This window comes from Urocitellus parryii, chromosome 9 (genome assembly GCF_045843805.1).
Source record: "Urocitellus parryii isolate mUroPar1 chromosome 9, mUroPar1.hap1, whole genome shotgun sequence".
In the NCBI taxonomy this organism is placed as follows: Eukaryota; Metazoa; Chordata; class Mammalia; order Rodentia; family Sciuridae; genus Urocitellus; species Urocitellus parryii.
The window spans coordinates 129196149-129209884 of record NC_135539.1 but is presented as its reverse complement, the minus strand read 5'-3'; the positions used below and the strand labels follow the sequence as shown (position 1 = coordinate 129209884).

Sequence of the window (13736 nt, the reverse complement as noted above, 5' to 3'; positions counted from 1 at the left end):
TAAACCATGTCAGTTTTAAATAATCTACTTGTAGGCAAGCAGCAAAATTTGTACTCAAAGCATAAAGTGGACCCCTGTTAAGCTAACTTGCATTATCAGCTTTATAGTCAGTCTTTTTAGGAAATTTTCACTGTAATTAAACTGAGCTGTTCAGTGTTCCCTAAGTTTATCATTTGGCAATAAACATTAATTTTCATAAATGCAGATTCCATTATAATATGGATATTAATTTGGTATAATCATTCCATTATAAAAAGGGTACTTAACTTAGTACAAGTATTATTCAGTTTTTGCATGTCCTAAGAGCTAAGGTATCTGATTTCTTAATCAGATAAGCTCTTATAAAGCTCTAATAAGCTTTTATAATTTGTTTTTGAAGTGTTCTTCACAAAAGGATTATGTGATTCTTGCCACTAGAACACCACCCAAAGAAAAGCAAAATGAGAACCTCAAACATCCCAAAGCTAAGTTGGATAATTTGGATGAAGAATGGGCCACAGAACATGCCAATCAGGTAATGGTATTTATCTCTTTATATAGTTAAGTTTGTATTTATTTGACTAACAAGAAAAAGTACTTTGTTCTCAGATTATTAGACTAGGATTTCAGAGTCCTTGTTCTTAATAAGCTGCTGATGGTTCTGGATTTAAAGGCCAAGTAAGACTTTGCCAACAGAAGTCAGAGCACATTGAATATAGCTAGGACAATATGGATAAATGACACAAAGGCATAGAAGCAAAGAGTATTTTAGGATAACAGCAAGCAATTAGGTATATGTAAAAGAATGTAATTATACATAAAACTGGAAGGGCCAGTTTTGATGGCTTTTGAGTGGTATCCTAAGGAGTGTATTGGTAGATATGGTAGACTGTCAAAAAGCTCCTGATTTTGAGAAGGGGATAGTGTGACTGATTTGCCAATAATTTAGAAGGTAACTTATATCTTAGAACAGTTCGCATGCAGAATAGAGAGTGGAAACAGAATAGAAAATATATACTTGCCATGTATTCCAAACAGTGATGACATGAACCTTAACTTGGGGAGAGGGCACCTTTTTAGTAATTGCTGTATTCTGAGTGCCTAGCATTGTATTTCTATAGTTTATAATGGGAGCTCTAAAATAGTCAATAAATTGATGCCTGAATGAATAGACAGAGTGGATAGAACTTTTTTGCCATATGATTGTAGAGAAAGAGCTAGAACTAAAATTTAGTGATAAGTGGATTGGGAATGAAGAGATGTGGGCTGATAGAAGCTAAAGATGAGTAAGGATTTTAGGGTGAGCATCTAGGAGAACAGGGTTGGCAGTATGAGAGGAAGACATGGATTTAGGGGTGAGAGGGGCTAACGAGTAAACTAATTCACTTAAGAGTATTACAAGAATTATATCTCTTAATGGGGGGTTGGGAATAGAGCACTTACTTAGCATGTATAGGAACCTGGGTTTGATCTCCAGCACTGTAAAAAAACAAATAACCAACAAGAGTGTTTAGATTAAGATAAAAGTAGAATAATAGTATTTCCTACTCAAATCAAATTTAAATCCTTTAAACACACAAACTTGTGTACCTGTGCGTATACATACATGTTCCTATATTTGTGATGGAATAGTATGTAGTTCTAAAAAACAAATCCAAGAAATACTTTCTAAAGAAAGTATCAAATATTTTTGCATTACATTCCTAATGGTCTATAAATAACTTTTTTAATTCTAATTTTGCTTTTGATTTTCTATAAAATTGTATATGGCATACATATATGTATATGTCTGTCTGTCTAAACACATACAGAGAAAGAATATGAATTTATATAGTAAATTTGATTAACCTTTTTACCTTTGGGAAAAAATGGCAAATTTTGTGTGTTGGTGGTCTTTAGAAAAGATGTATAGATCCTCCATGCTAAATATGAAAATTGTATCAAATTTAAGGGAGTAGAATTTGTGAAATCAGAGGGAACCATTAACAGACATAATGCAAATAAAATAGAGCTTAGATCATGGTATCTAATTTTCTGAGGACTTTGTGATCATTTGATTATACATTAAGTCACAAAAGCTAACTGGAGCATTCTGGTCTCTGAATATAGATGGCAGAGAAAAATCCGTGAGGCATTGAGAACTAGCTACAATGATGTGAAGAGAAATAGAGATATTATGGAGGACAAACTGGTAGTTTGTACATATAATACAGGGTTCTGTGATAAAGGGCCATGGGAAAACTATACCAAAGTCCTACGGGAGTTCAAATGATCAGGGAAGTCAGCTTCCTCAAGCTGATTTTGAAGTATTCAATAGAATTCAGATATGTGGAAATATAAGAGAAAGTCAATTCGGGATGAGGGAACAGCCTGAATAAGGGCACAGAATAAGCCTGGGGATAGGAATGTAAAACTGTGAGTAGTTTTTGATGGATACTTTTAATATTTCAGGGAAAGTAGTGTCAAACAAGGCTTAGAACATCAGATTGACCAGATTCTAGGAAGACTGAAGTATAAGTCTAATAAAAAAAAAATATTTTATTTTACTGATTGTGGGAAACCATTGAAAAGATTTCAGAAGTTATCTTAGGTCTTTTGAGAAAAGGGCTTATATATTAATGTAGCTGAAGGATGTTATTATTAAGTGGTTTTTATTTGTAAAGCAACTTTAATGTGAAAAGCTAAGGACCCTCTGGGAATATTGTGTACATAATGATATCCCATTCATCTTTGTTGCCATGTTTCTCATTATTTTAACTAATTTTTCAACTGTCCCTACCTTGATGTTATGAATGTAGTTGGTACTTGGTAAGTAGTTGCTGATTTAATATTTGGTTTCTTAAATAGAAAAGTTTGAATATGCTTATGGGAGCTAATACTGTATTTTTGTTTTTAGGTATCCAGAATGCTACCAGGGGGACTTTTAGTTCTTGGAGTATTTATCATTACAACTTTGGAACTGGCAAATGATTTTCAAAATGCCCTGCGCAGAGTAAGTAATATATCAGAAATTCTTATTAAATCAGTTATATATTGTTTAATTAATTTTATGTGTTTGCAGTTACCCTAGGCATATTTAGATTAGTGCTGCATAATTCTCTAGGCTAGGATTATGTTGAAATACCTTTTCTACTTAATTACTTGGGTATCTTGAATGTAAGGAATGTAAATATTATTTTCAACCAAAGCTACATATTTAAAAGTTTTTTATTTTACAGATAGTATTTCAATATTATGAAACAAGGCATAATGGTTGAAGAAATTTAGTATGTCAGTATTATGAAACAAGTTATAGTGGTTTAGGAAATTTTCTTGTGCAATGGTAGTTTTCTACTACACCTTTACTTAGTACCAACTGATTGCTATAATGTGAAATTATTCTGTTTGTTCTCTTAAGATCTTGAGAATAAAATTTGAATAGCAAATACTTATTCTTTATTCCTGGGCAGAGTATATATCCTGGATTCCCTGTGTGTTTTGTTTTATTCTTCTATCAGAGAATTGGATAACTTTGTCCCAAACTGTTTTATCTTAAACACAAACCTAAATCAAACTCTATGCAGGCAGCTTTCATCTCTGTTAGTACTAACGACCTAAGTAAACTTTCACAAGGGTATTTTACATCTCAAGAGAGAAAATAGAACCTTATACTCTTCAGTAGTACAAAATCCCACAGATTCCCCAAGGAAAATTTTTTTATTTTAAAAATGTGCAGCTTAGCCAGGCACAGTGGCATACACCTGTAATCCCGGCAGCTTGGGAGGCTGAAACAGGAGGATTGTGTGTTCAAAGTCAGCCTCAGCAACAGCAAGGTGCTAAGCAACTCCGTGAGACCTTGTCTCTAAATAAAATACAAAAAAGGTCTAGGGATGTGGCTCAGTGGCCATGTCCCTGGGTTTAATCCCTAGTAAACCATCCCCACCAAAATGTGCAGCTTAGAACCCAAGGGGCTATAGGTCATTGCAGTTTTGTAACCTCTCCTATCACATGTCCCACTCTCATGTCTTTGATATTTGTGCCTAAGAATGTAAGAAGAAATATTCCTTTTGTAGGCAAATCGTTTACACTTCTACCTCTTCCATTTACCTCTTTCATTACAGTTCATCATCTTTAGCCATTTGAAATATAGTTTAAATATTTATTTGTGTATCTAATGTTAGGAGCATTGCTTATGTATGCTTTTGCAGTTGATACTGTGTGTATGTGTACTTAGTATAGAGAGATCCAGTCAGGTCCTCCTTCCTTTTGCTTTAGTATTTTTTGTTCTTAAGAATGTAATATTTTAGGGGCTGGGGTTGTGGCTCAGTGGTAGAGCACTTGCCTCACATGTGTGAGGCTCTGGGCTAGATCTTCAGTACCATATAAAAATAAATAAACAAAATAAAGGTATTGTGTCCATTTACAACTGAAAAAAAATGTGATTTTTAGAAATTCTGTATCTTAGAACTATTGTCAAATTTCAATAACTTTGTTTCCATTGGCCTATATTGAGAGACATTGTAAGGAATAACTCTTTATAAAATTTGTTAATCTATTCTATGGGGTTTATTGTTAAAAATGTTGGTTGTCCTATTCTACAATATTATATTTCTGGAAAAAATTTCTTTGACATCCTCATCAAGAAAGTTGTACCTCTTTTGATCAGTTGTTTGTTTTCAACTTATAGACCATATTTTTTAAAAAAAAATTTTAGTTGTACATGGACACAATATCTTTATTTTGTTTATTTATTTTCATATGGTGCTGAGGATCAAACCCTGTGTCTTAACATGTATGAGGCAAGCGCTCTGCCACTGAGCCACAATCTCAGCTCTCTGCTCTGCATATTTTTGTTAAAAAGCTTAGAGCTACATTTATGGCAGCCCCATTTCACACATGCATTTTATAATTATTTCTGGTAGAGATTTATATTTCTTTTCCGATTTTTTGTACTTTAATCTGTTTTTCTATTTTTCTTATAATTGTCATAAGTCTTTTGTGACATTGAAATAAGAAATGCTCAATTGGTTAGCATGCTGCATTTTTGTGGTTAAAATCACGTGTTGTTTCTCATCCAATTAAAATAAAATCTGTATTCTACATTTTATGTAAATGCTGGCTGCCCAAAATCAAAATTTCATGTCCAACTAATAATTAATGATAGTGAATCATATCTATGTACCTAATTTTTATGTAAATCCTTAAAAATGAAATCCAAAATGGTAAATATATTAGTTCTATATTTTAAAGGAAAGAAAAATTGATTAGACTCATGGAATTTTAAAGATACATAGGAGCTTAAGGACATATAATTATCTATTTCTACACTGAATTTTCATTTTACATTCAATTAATGTGTATTTTCCTGTCTTTCAGCTAATATTTGCCATGGAAAAGTCTATGAATAGAAAAAGACTGTGGAATTTCACAGAGGAGGAGATCTCAGAACGAGTAATACTTCACGTTTGCTCATCTACAAAAAAGTATCTTTTATTTAAGAGTTTATAGCTAAATAGTATATGGTACCAAAATAATATTTCTGCAAGTTTTTTAAAACATTCTTTTATATCATTTTTAAAAATAGACATAATTTGTAAGGTTTTTGATAACTGTCACATAATTAGAGTTTCCAATAATAATAGCAAAAGTAATAACTGCTGTTAATCCTGTCTCAAGGTTATAAAGATTTAGAGGTAGCAAGAACTCAGGATTCTGAATTTTTTATCAGCTGTATACCCTTGTAGAATCAAGCACAGTATATTCTCCTTTTTTTTTTTTTTTTTTTAATGTTTTGGTTTAGTTGTAGTTGGACACAATACCTTTATTTTTGTGTGGTGCTGAGGATTGAACCCAGTGCCCTGCATACACTAGGCATGTACTCTATCGCTGAGCCACAATCCCAGCCCTGATTCTTTTTTTTTTTTTTTATGCAATCTTTCTTCATGTCTGATTCTTTTTTTTTATCCATAATTTTTTTATTGGTGCATTACAGTTGTATATAATGGTAGGATTTGTTGTTATGTGTTCATATATGAACACAATGTAACCATATAATTTGACCAATATTATTTCCTGGTATTCCCTTCCCTTTTCTTGGAATTCCCTTCCGTTTCCCCCAGGTCACTTTCCTCTACTCTACTCATCTCCCTTTGATTTTTATGTGATCTCCACTACTACCTTCCTTTTTTTTTCTCTCTAGCTTTCACATATAAGAGAAAATATATAACCCTTAACGTTCGCTATATTTTGCTTAATATAATGTTCTCAAGTTTCATCCATTTTCCTGCAATAACATAATTTCATTCTTCTTTATGACTGAATAAAACTTCATTGTGTAAATATACCACATTTTCTTTATCCATTCATTCATTGTGGGTACCCAGGCTGGTTCCATAAAACACTATAGATTCTAGAGAGAGAGAAATGCCAATTGACAGCTTAGGCAAAATAATTTAAAAAAACAAAAATTGTTAAAATTTTCACCTTCATTTCCTAAAGATAACGTGCAATTTAAAGCACAGGTATACTGTACTGAACAGTGTAGGACATCCAAGAAATCCTTATGCTTTGAGCCAAGATTAAAAGACATTAAAAACCAGCTATAGGTACTTCAAGTCACTGTAACTTTCTAGGACAGAAGGACCTCCAAGAAGCAGCCTCACTAAAAAGTAATGCAATCCAAGGGCCCAATAAATTCAGACTTTCAGAAAACAAAATTTTAAAAGCGACCATTTCTGCAGAAGGTAAGCTTTTAACTTATTTGATATTTAACTGGAAAGTTCCATGTATAGGCCTTTGACCAGATATTCTTAGGCTTGATCCCATCCAAAACAACACTCCTTTTTTATTGTGGAGAATATATTTGTGGAAAATGTCACAAGTGCTTACATTCTATTTATTGTGATTAGCAGTGTTTGTAAACGTGAGGAAATAGTTTTCAATTACCACAAGTACTTTAGACCAAGCAATTTATATTCATGTGCATACATAAATAAATTTTTATATACACATGTACATACCTATACATTTATGTATATGTAACTGTGTAAAGCATTGTGATTTGTAAGAACTCTTAGATGTATTATTTTTATTTTTTGAGGATTTATATTCTGTTGATTACCAAGAATTACTTCTTGTTTTGGTCATTTCTATCCTTAATTAGTAAAGAATATCTTGTCGAACTTATGATGTCCATGACCCAAAGGTAAGACAAAATTACTCTTTATAGATTTTTGTTTTTGCAAACTATTTTTAAGTTTAAATTTATCTTTATATTTAGTTTAAATAATTTCAGTGCCTTTACTTTCTACTGATATCTACAGTCACCTGTAGTTTTTATTCTGAACTATGATTAATTTTATTATAGGCAAGAAAAATTTATAGTTTTTTTAATTGTTATTTTTTTTTCCAGTACTGGGATTGAACCCAGGAGTGTTCTACCATTGAACTACACCCCAAGCCTTTTTTATTTGAGACAGGGTTCTCATTAAGTTACTGAGGCAGGCCTTAAACTTGTGACCCACCTGCCTCAGCCTCCTGGGTTGCTCCGATTACAGGCATGTGCCAGTATGCCTGGATAATTATGAAAATTTAAGAAGTTGATAGTAAAAGTGATGAGGACTATTAGTAGCTACAGTGTCTTTTCTGTTAAATCTATACTATCATTTTGTCAAGGAGTCTAAAAGGTAATGAGAAAAAGTAATTTTGCAATATGGTTAGTAAGGATGGGACAGAAAGGAGACTGGCTGGCACTTAGTAGTTGCTCAGTTACATATCAGAATCTTCAAAACTGACATTACTGAAGCTACAGGTGAAAGACAGAGAGGTCCAGAGGATTTCTCAGAATTTTAAACATGGAACTTTATGATCCTCCTTCTACCAGGGGAGGTAGGGGGTTGCCAAGGTTTCCTAGGCTATACTGAACTTAATCCATGCATTACTTTTTATTTTGTAGTAATATATAGTCCTTTGATCAAGGAATTTGGCCACATATATTGTGTATTGGTTTGTTTGAGTTATTAGATTGTACACTTTATGGTGCTATGTTGATACATGTTTTTTATCTAAACCACATCATACTTTGTTTTTTCACCTTCTTCCCTGCTGAAGAGTTCAGCAAGACCAGCCGATTGGAAGTATCAAAGTGGACTGTCTACTTCATGGCTTTCTCTAGATTGTACCATTCATATTGATATTCACATTCCACTTTCTTCTACTTCTGTCAGCTATACTCTGGAAAAAAATACGAAGGTATCAGGGTAAAATCGATTTTGTTTAGTGTTTGCTAAGTGGAAAATCTGCTGTTATTCTGTTTGTGGAATTCATTTTATAATCCTCAAAACTAACATTCTATTTATAATAATCATTGTGATATATAAGTAACTAATTCCAGATTAGATTTTTTTTAGAAGTGGAACAAAGTCATAATACTAGTATATTTAGTATAACAGGTATGTAATAAATATTTATTAAATAACATATATAAAAAATAATTATGTAAGTGGCTGTACTCTTTGGTCTTATACCTATCTCTTTTTGTCAATTTTCTTTTCTATTTTCCAGCCCTCTTTTGTATTTCTGTTTGATTCTTTTTTTGGTTATGTCTCATTTTTCTTTCTTTTTCCATATTAAGACAAATGGAGCTTGCTTATATTTTCCTTTTTAACACTGCTTTAGATTATTTGTTTAAGGTTCTTTTTCTCATATTTTGAAAAAAGATAATGAATATTATTGAATTTAATTCTACTGTGGTCATGCAGTTAAAAAGAATCCAGAGTTTGAAGTAAATGATAGTGCCAGAAAGTTAAGATGTCTTCATTTTTATTTTTTATGAGATCTGCATTACTAATAATTAGGGCTTTTCTTTTTTACTGTGTTCAGTGGAAAAAAGTGGAGTCTAGAGAGTTAGAGATGAGGTTATATCTGAAAGATTTCCATGTTGCATTTCTTTTAAGAATGGACTTACACGCTGGGCCAAGCAAATAGAAAATGGTGTTTATTTGATTAATGGACAAGTTAAAGATGAAGATTGTGATCTATTAGAAGGACAGGTGAGTTAAGAAAAAATCATTTTTATTTTTGAAATAAGAAAAAATAAAAGATGTTCTATCTTTAGGCTTCGACTTCATGAAAATAGGTTTATCTATTCATTTCTAAGATCTATTTTTCTAGAAAATGATGAGATTATTTCTGATGTAATTGAGATCCTGAACCCTGCAGTAGGAAGTGTATGTAAATTTCAATTTAATCTCATGATAGCAGTTTAAAAACTAGGCATGGCCATTTTATGCGAGGATCTACAGAGAGTTCTAAAATAGGGTTGACCTGAAGGAAGAAGAATATCAGTAATCTCTCTCTCTACAGCAAAAGAATGGACAGACTTTGCTTAAATATTTTAGACCTTGCAAGTCATGTTATCTGGTTACAACTATTTATCTTTGCTATTGTAGTGTGGAGGTAGCCACAGATGATAATATAATTGAATAATAATTGTGTGTTTCAGAAAAAAAAATATTTACAGAGATAGATGGCAGTGTGGATTTGGCCCACAGGCAATTGTGTTTGCCAATCCTTGCTCTAGAGGAATCAAAGTAGGAAATTTTTTTTTTTTGGTACTGAGAATTGAACCCAGGGGCACTCAAACACTGAGCCATATCCCCAGCCCTTTTTTGTATTTTATTTAGAGACAGGGTCTCAATGAGTTGCTTAATACCTTGCTTTTTGCTGAGGCTGGCCTTGAACTTACGATCCTTCTGCTTCAGCCTCCCAAGCTGCTGGGATTACAGATGTGCGCCACTGTGCTTGGCAGGAAACAGTTTTAAGAGTACATATTAATTGATACAGAATACATGAAGTAGCTTATCTTTATAAAAAAAACAAAATTAAAGTAAGTAGTAAGACTTGTGTTTCCTTTTAGTTGGTTCGTACATGTAGAATAGTTCCTAATTATCTTATGTTCCATTTATAATCTCAGTAGTATGGCTTTTTAACTTTTTTTTGTTTTGTTTTGTTTTGTTTTGTTTTAGAAAAAATCTTTCAGAGGAAATACTCAAGCAACTAGTCATTCTTTTGATGTGAGAGTGCTAACACAATTGGTAAGTATTTTAAAATACTTATCCCACTTATTTAAAATATATTATTTTGGAGGGCTGGGGATGATGTGAGAGTGCTAACACAATTGGTAAGTATTTTAAAATACTTATCCCACTTATTTAAAATATATTATTTTGGGGGGCTGGGGATGATGTGAGAGTGCTAACACAATTGGTAAGTATTTTAAAATACTTATCCCACTTATTTAAAATATATTATTTTGGGGGGCTGGGGATGATGTGAGAGTGCTAACACAATTGGTAAGTATTTTAAAATACTTATCCCACTTATTTAAAATATATTATTTTGGGGAGCTGGGGATGTGGCTCAAGTGGTAGCGCGCTCGCCTGGCATGCGTGTGGCCCAGGTTCGATCCTCAGCACCACATACCAACAAAGATGTTGTGTCCGCCGAGAACTAAAAAATAAAATAAAAATTCTCTCTCTCTCTCTTTAAAAAAAAAAAAAAAATATATATATATATATATATATATGTTATTTTTTAGCATTATCACAATGAATTTATTTATTTTTGTAATTAGAGAATAAAAGAATTTTAGAGATGCAAGAAACTGTATAAAATATCCAGTTGGAAAGGTTATTCCCAGGAACTTTTTTTTTTTTAATTTAACAAAAAAGTATTTTATTTGACACCTTAAATAGAGAAGTGATATATTTCATGTACAAAGAGCTTTAGTTTTCCCCCAGGAAATGTTATTTTAATAAAACATATTTGAATCTTTTGCCTCAAGGCTATTAAAATTTTAGCATCAAGTAGATAACAGTTTTTTAAGTATATACATACATATACACATATCTAAATATTTGGAGTTGTAGTTTTTATAAGTTAAGTTTCAACTTTTAGCAACTTTATACAAAGCAAAAAAAATGTATGCATAGATGTGCCAGGAGTTGTCATACACTTAATTTGATGTAATTTTTTACTTCCTCTGGGTTTGATAAAATCACAAAGTACTAATTAGCAAGTTTCATATTTCTATATGATTGTTTCAAATTATACATATTTTTGGAAATTTAAAGTTGGATGTCTTGAAGAAAAAATGTTAAAAGTACAAATTATTCCTAGAAATGTAAATTGTGTTAATAATAGAGTTGTATCAGAGTACAAGGATACAGAGAAAACAGTAGAAGATAATGTCATAGAAGATAATTTGTTGTAATGATGTATATTATTATATAACATATTATTATTTTCGTCAAACATTCAGTTGGTTTCTCTGGGAATTTTTGAAGTGACCAATATATAATAATTGTCAGTAGGTACTTGTCATTTTTCTTCTACTCAGATCTCATTGATGCTTTCCTTGCAGTGTGGACTTACCTTTTATTTTCCTTAAACTTCCCCTGTCATTAGCCTTACAACAGTATACTTTACCTAGATTAGCACAAGTAATTCTTAACTGGTCTCTTTTTTCTCTCTCTCTCTCTCTCCCCCCCTCCCCCTCTCTCTCTCTCTCTCTCTCTCTCTCTCTCTCTCTCTCTCTCTCTCTATATATATATATATATATATATATATATATATATATATATATATTCTTGCCCAAAGTGATCACCTCTCTGAAAACCTTTATATTGTTGTGTAATACCTCCTATATTGCTACTTTGCCCTACATGTAACCTCGTATTATCCCTTCTGATTTCCTGTTTTTCAGAAAGTATTTGTAGAAGGATCAAACACTGATTTTACTATTTTCCTTACTCAGATTCCTTAATTGCTCTGTATTGACCAATAAAAAAGTCACATTCAGGACTCTTCATAGTCTCAGCTTACCTTTTATCCTTATTTTCTAACTATTATAGCTGTTTGTTTGCTCTGCCTTTAATATTCTTTGCATTTCCTGAATCATGTGTCTTGGCAGGCATATTTTCCCTATTTGCCTAGTCAAAATCTTACCTGTACCTTAAAATCTGGCCTAAAATGCCTCCATATCTGTTGGGTTTCATATGGTTACCATAGCTAGAAGTATTGTTCTTTTTTCCAAAATTCTATATCAGTATCACTTCACTTATGAACAAGATAGATTCCCAAAGGCTTTTTGTAAACCAGTTTGTTCCCAAGTTCAGGTGACCAAGTGGAATTTACATCTGTAGAACCCAGCTACATCTTCACCAAAAGAAATGAGTCAGTTCTTGTATCCTTTAGAACTCTTCTCCTTGATGTGTTTGCATAGCGTAGTCTATTTTGGAAAACAGTGCCCTAACTAATACACATATGTATTATAAATGTTTAATATGTGACAAGATATATTTCAAATTATATATTAAATATGGAAAATAGGGCATTATTTTTCAAAAAGAGTAGTTTCATCTATAATAATGATTTGTGGTGTGGATGAGGGAAGCCCATTACTCTTCTCCACAATCACTCTATTGATGTGTTGATAAAATATGCATAGAAGCTTATTCCAAATAGAGTATCAGCATTGTCACCTTGCTGCTTTGTTCTTTGAGAAGTGTTTTTTGAATGGAATTGGGACCTTTAGAACTGTTTGGTCTGTGAGAAGATTTTTACTAACAAAACCTTGACCGTGATTAACTTTGAATTTTTTTAAAACTAGACTTTGAATTGTAGTTAAAGCTCTATCAGTAGCTATGTATTCAGGGCTTATAGACCCATAGCATTTTTAACAAGTTGTATGATTTGGATTTTGTTTACTCAGAATGGACCCAACTATTAAATGTTTTATTCCAAATTACTTAGAACACAGATTATGTTCTTATCTCATACAATTTTATTTAATCACAATATCACAATCATAATTTTCTTCCTTCCTTCCTTCCTTCCTTCCTTCCTTCCTTCCTTCCTTCCCTCCCTCCCTCCCTCCCTCCCTCCCAGGGATTGAACCCAGGGATGTTCAACCACTGAGCTACAACACCACCCTGGTTTTTATTTTTTATTATTTTCAAACAGTCTTGCTAAGTTACTGAGGGCCTTGATGCTGAGGCTGGCTTTGAACTTGCAATCCTTCTGCCTCAGCGTCCTGAACTACTGGGATTACAGGCATGCGCCATCACACTCAGTTTTTATCACAATTTTTATTCCCATTTTGAAGATAAACCTTTAGAAGTATTTTTCAGTATTTCTTTGCTCTCTTTGTTTAAACACTTATTAAGATGATGAACTTAAAAAATGTTTGTGAACTGCCAGGCTTGGTGGCACATGCCTGTAATCCCAGCCACTCGAGAGACTGAGGTAGGAGGATCACAAGTTCCAGGGCATCCTCAGCAACTTAGCAAGGCCCTGGGCAACATAGCGAGACCCTCCGTCAAAATAAAAACTAAAAGGACTGGGTATGCATATGCAGCTAGCTCACTGGTAAAGTGCCCCTGAATTCAATCACGGGTACAAAAAGAAAAAAGAGTTTATGAAATCTGAAAACCAAGCAGGAACTAATACTCCTAGACTAAAGAAGATAGAACTATGAGATGAAAATGGTAACCATTTCATCTCTTGTAAACTATTAATATCATTTTTAGCTGATAGTCATAGTGGATGTTATGGTTTTGCCTAAATAAAGCATAGCATTACTTTTGGCATTTGGAAGTTATGAGTTGAAAGTTTAAGTAAATGTGAGTCTGTGTACTGTTTATAATTTTTTGATATTTATCAGATCCTACTTCGTATTCTTTTGTGCATTTCTTATATTACATGCTTTATTTCTCCTA

The 13736-nt window shown here is 32.5% G+C and overlaps 1 protein-coding gene across 1 annotated transcript in view; it reads left to right on the top strand.

Moving 5' to 3' along the window:
- Odr4 (odr-4 GPCR localization factor homolog) overlaps nucleotides 1-13736 on the top strand; it is a 30522-nt gene that overhangs the window by 3833 nt on the left and 12953 nt on the right. Inside the window, exons 4-10 of the mRNA XM_077802665.1 lie at nucleotides 380-514; nucleotides 2876-2971; nucleotides 5335-5441; nucleotides 7126-7162; nucleotides 8068-8208; nucleotides 8913-9008; nucleotides 9984-10052. Of these exons, the coding sequence (XP_077658791.1) occupies nucleotides 380-514; nucleotides 2876-2971; nucleotides 5335-5441; nucleotides 7126-7162; nucleotides 8068-8208; nucleotides 8913-9008; nucleotides 9984-10052 (681 nt within the window). The remainder of the gene's footprint in view (nucleotides 1-379; nucleotides 515-2875; nucleotides 2972-5334; nucleotides 5442-7125; nucleotides 7163-8067; nucleotides 8209-8912; nucleotides 9009-9983; nucleotides 10053-13736) is intronic.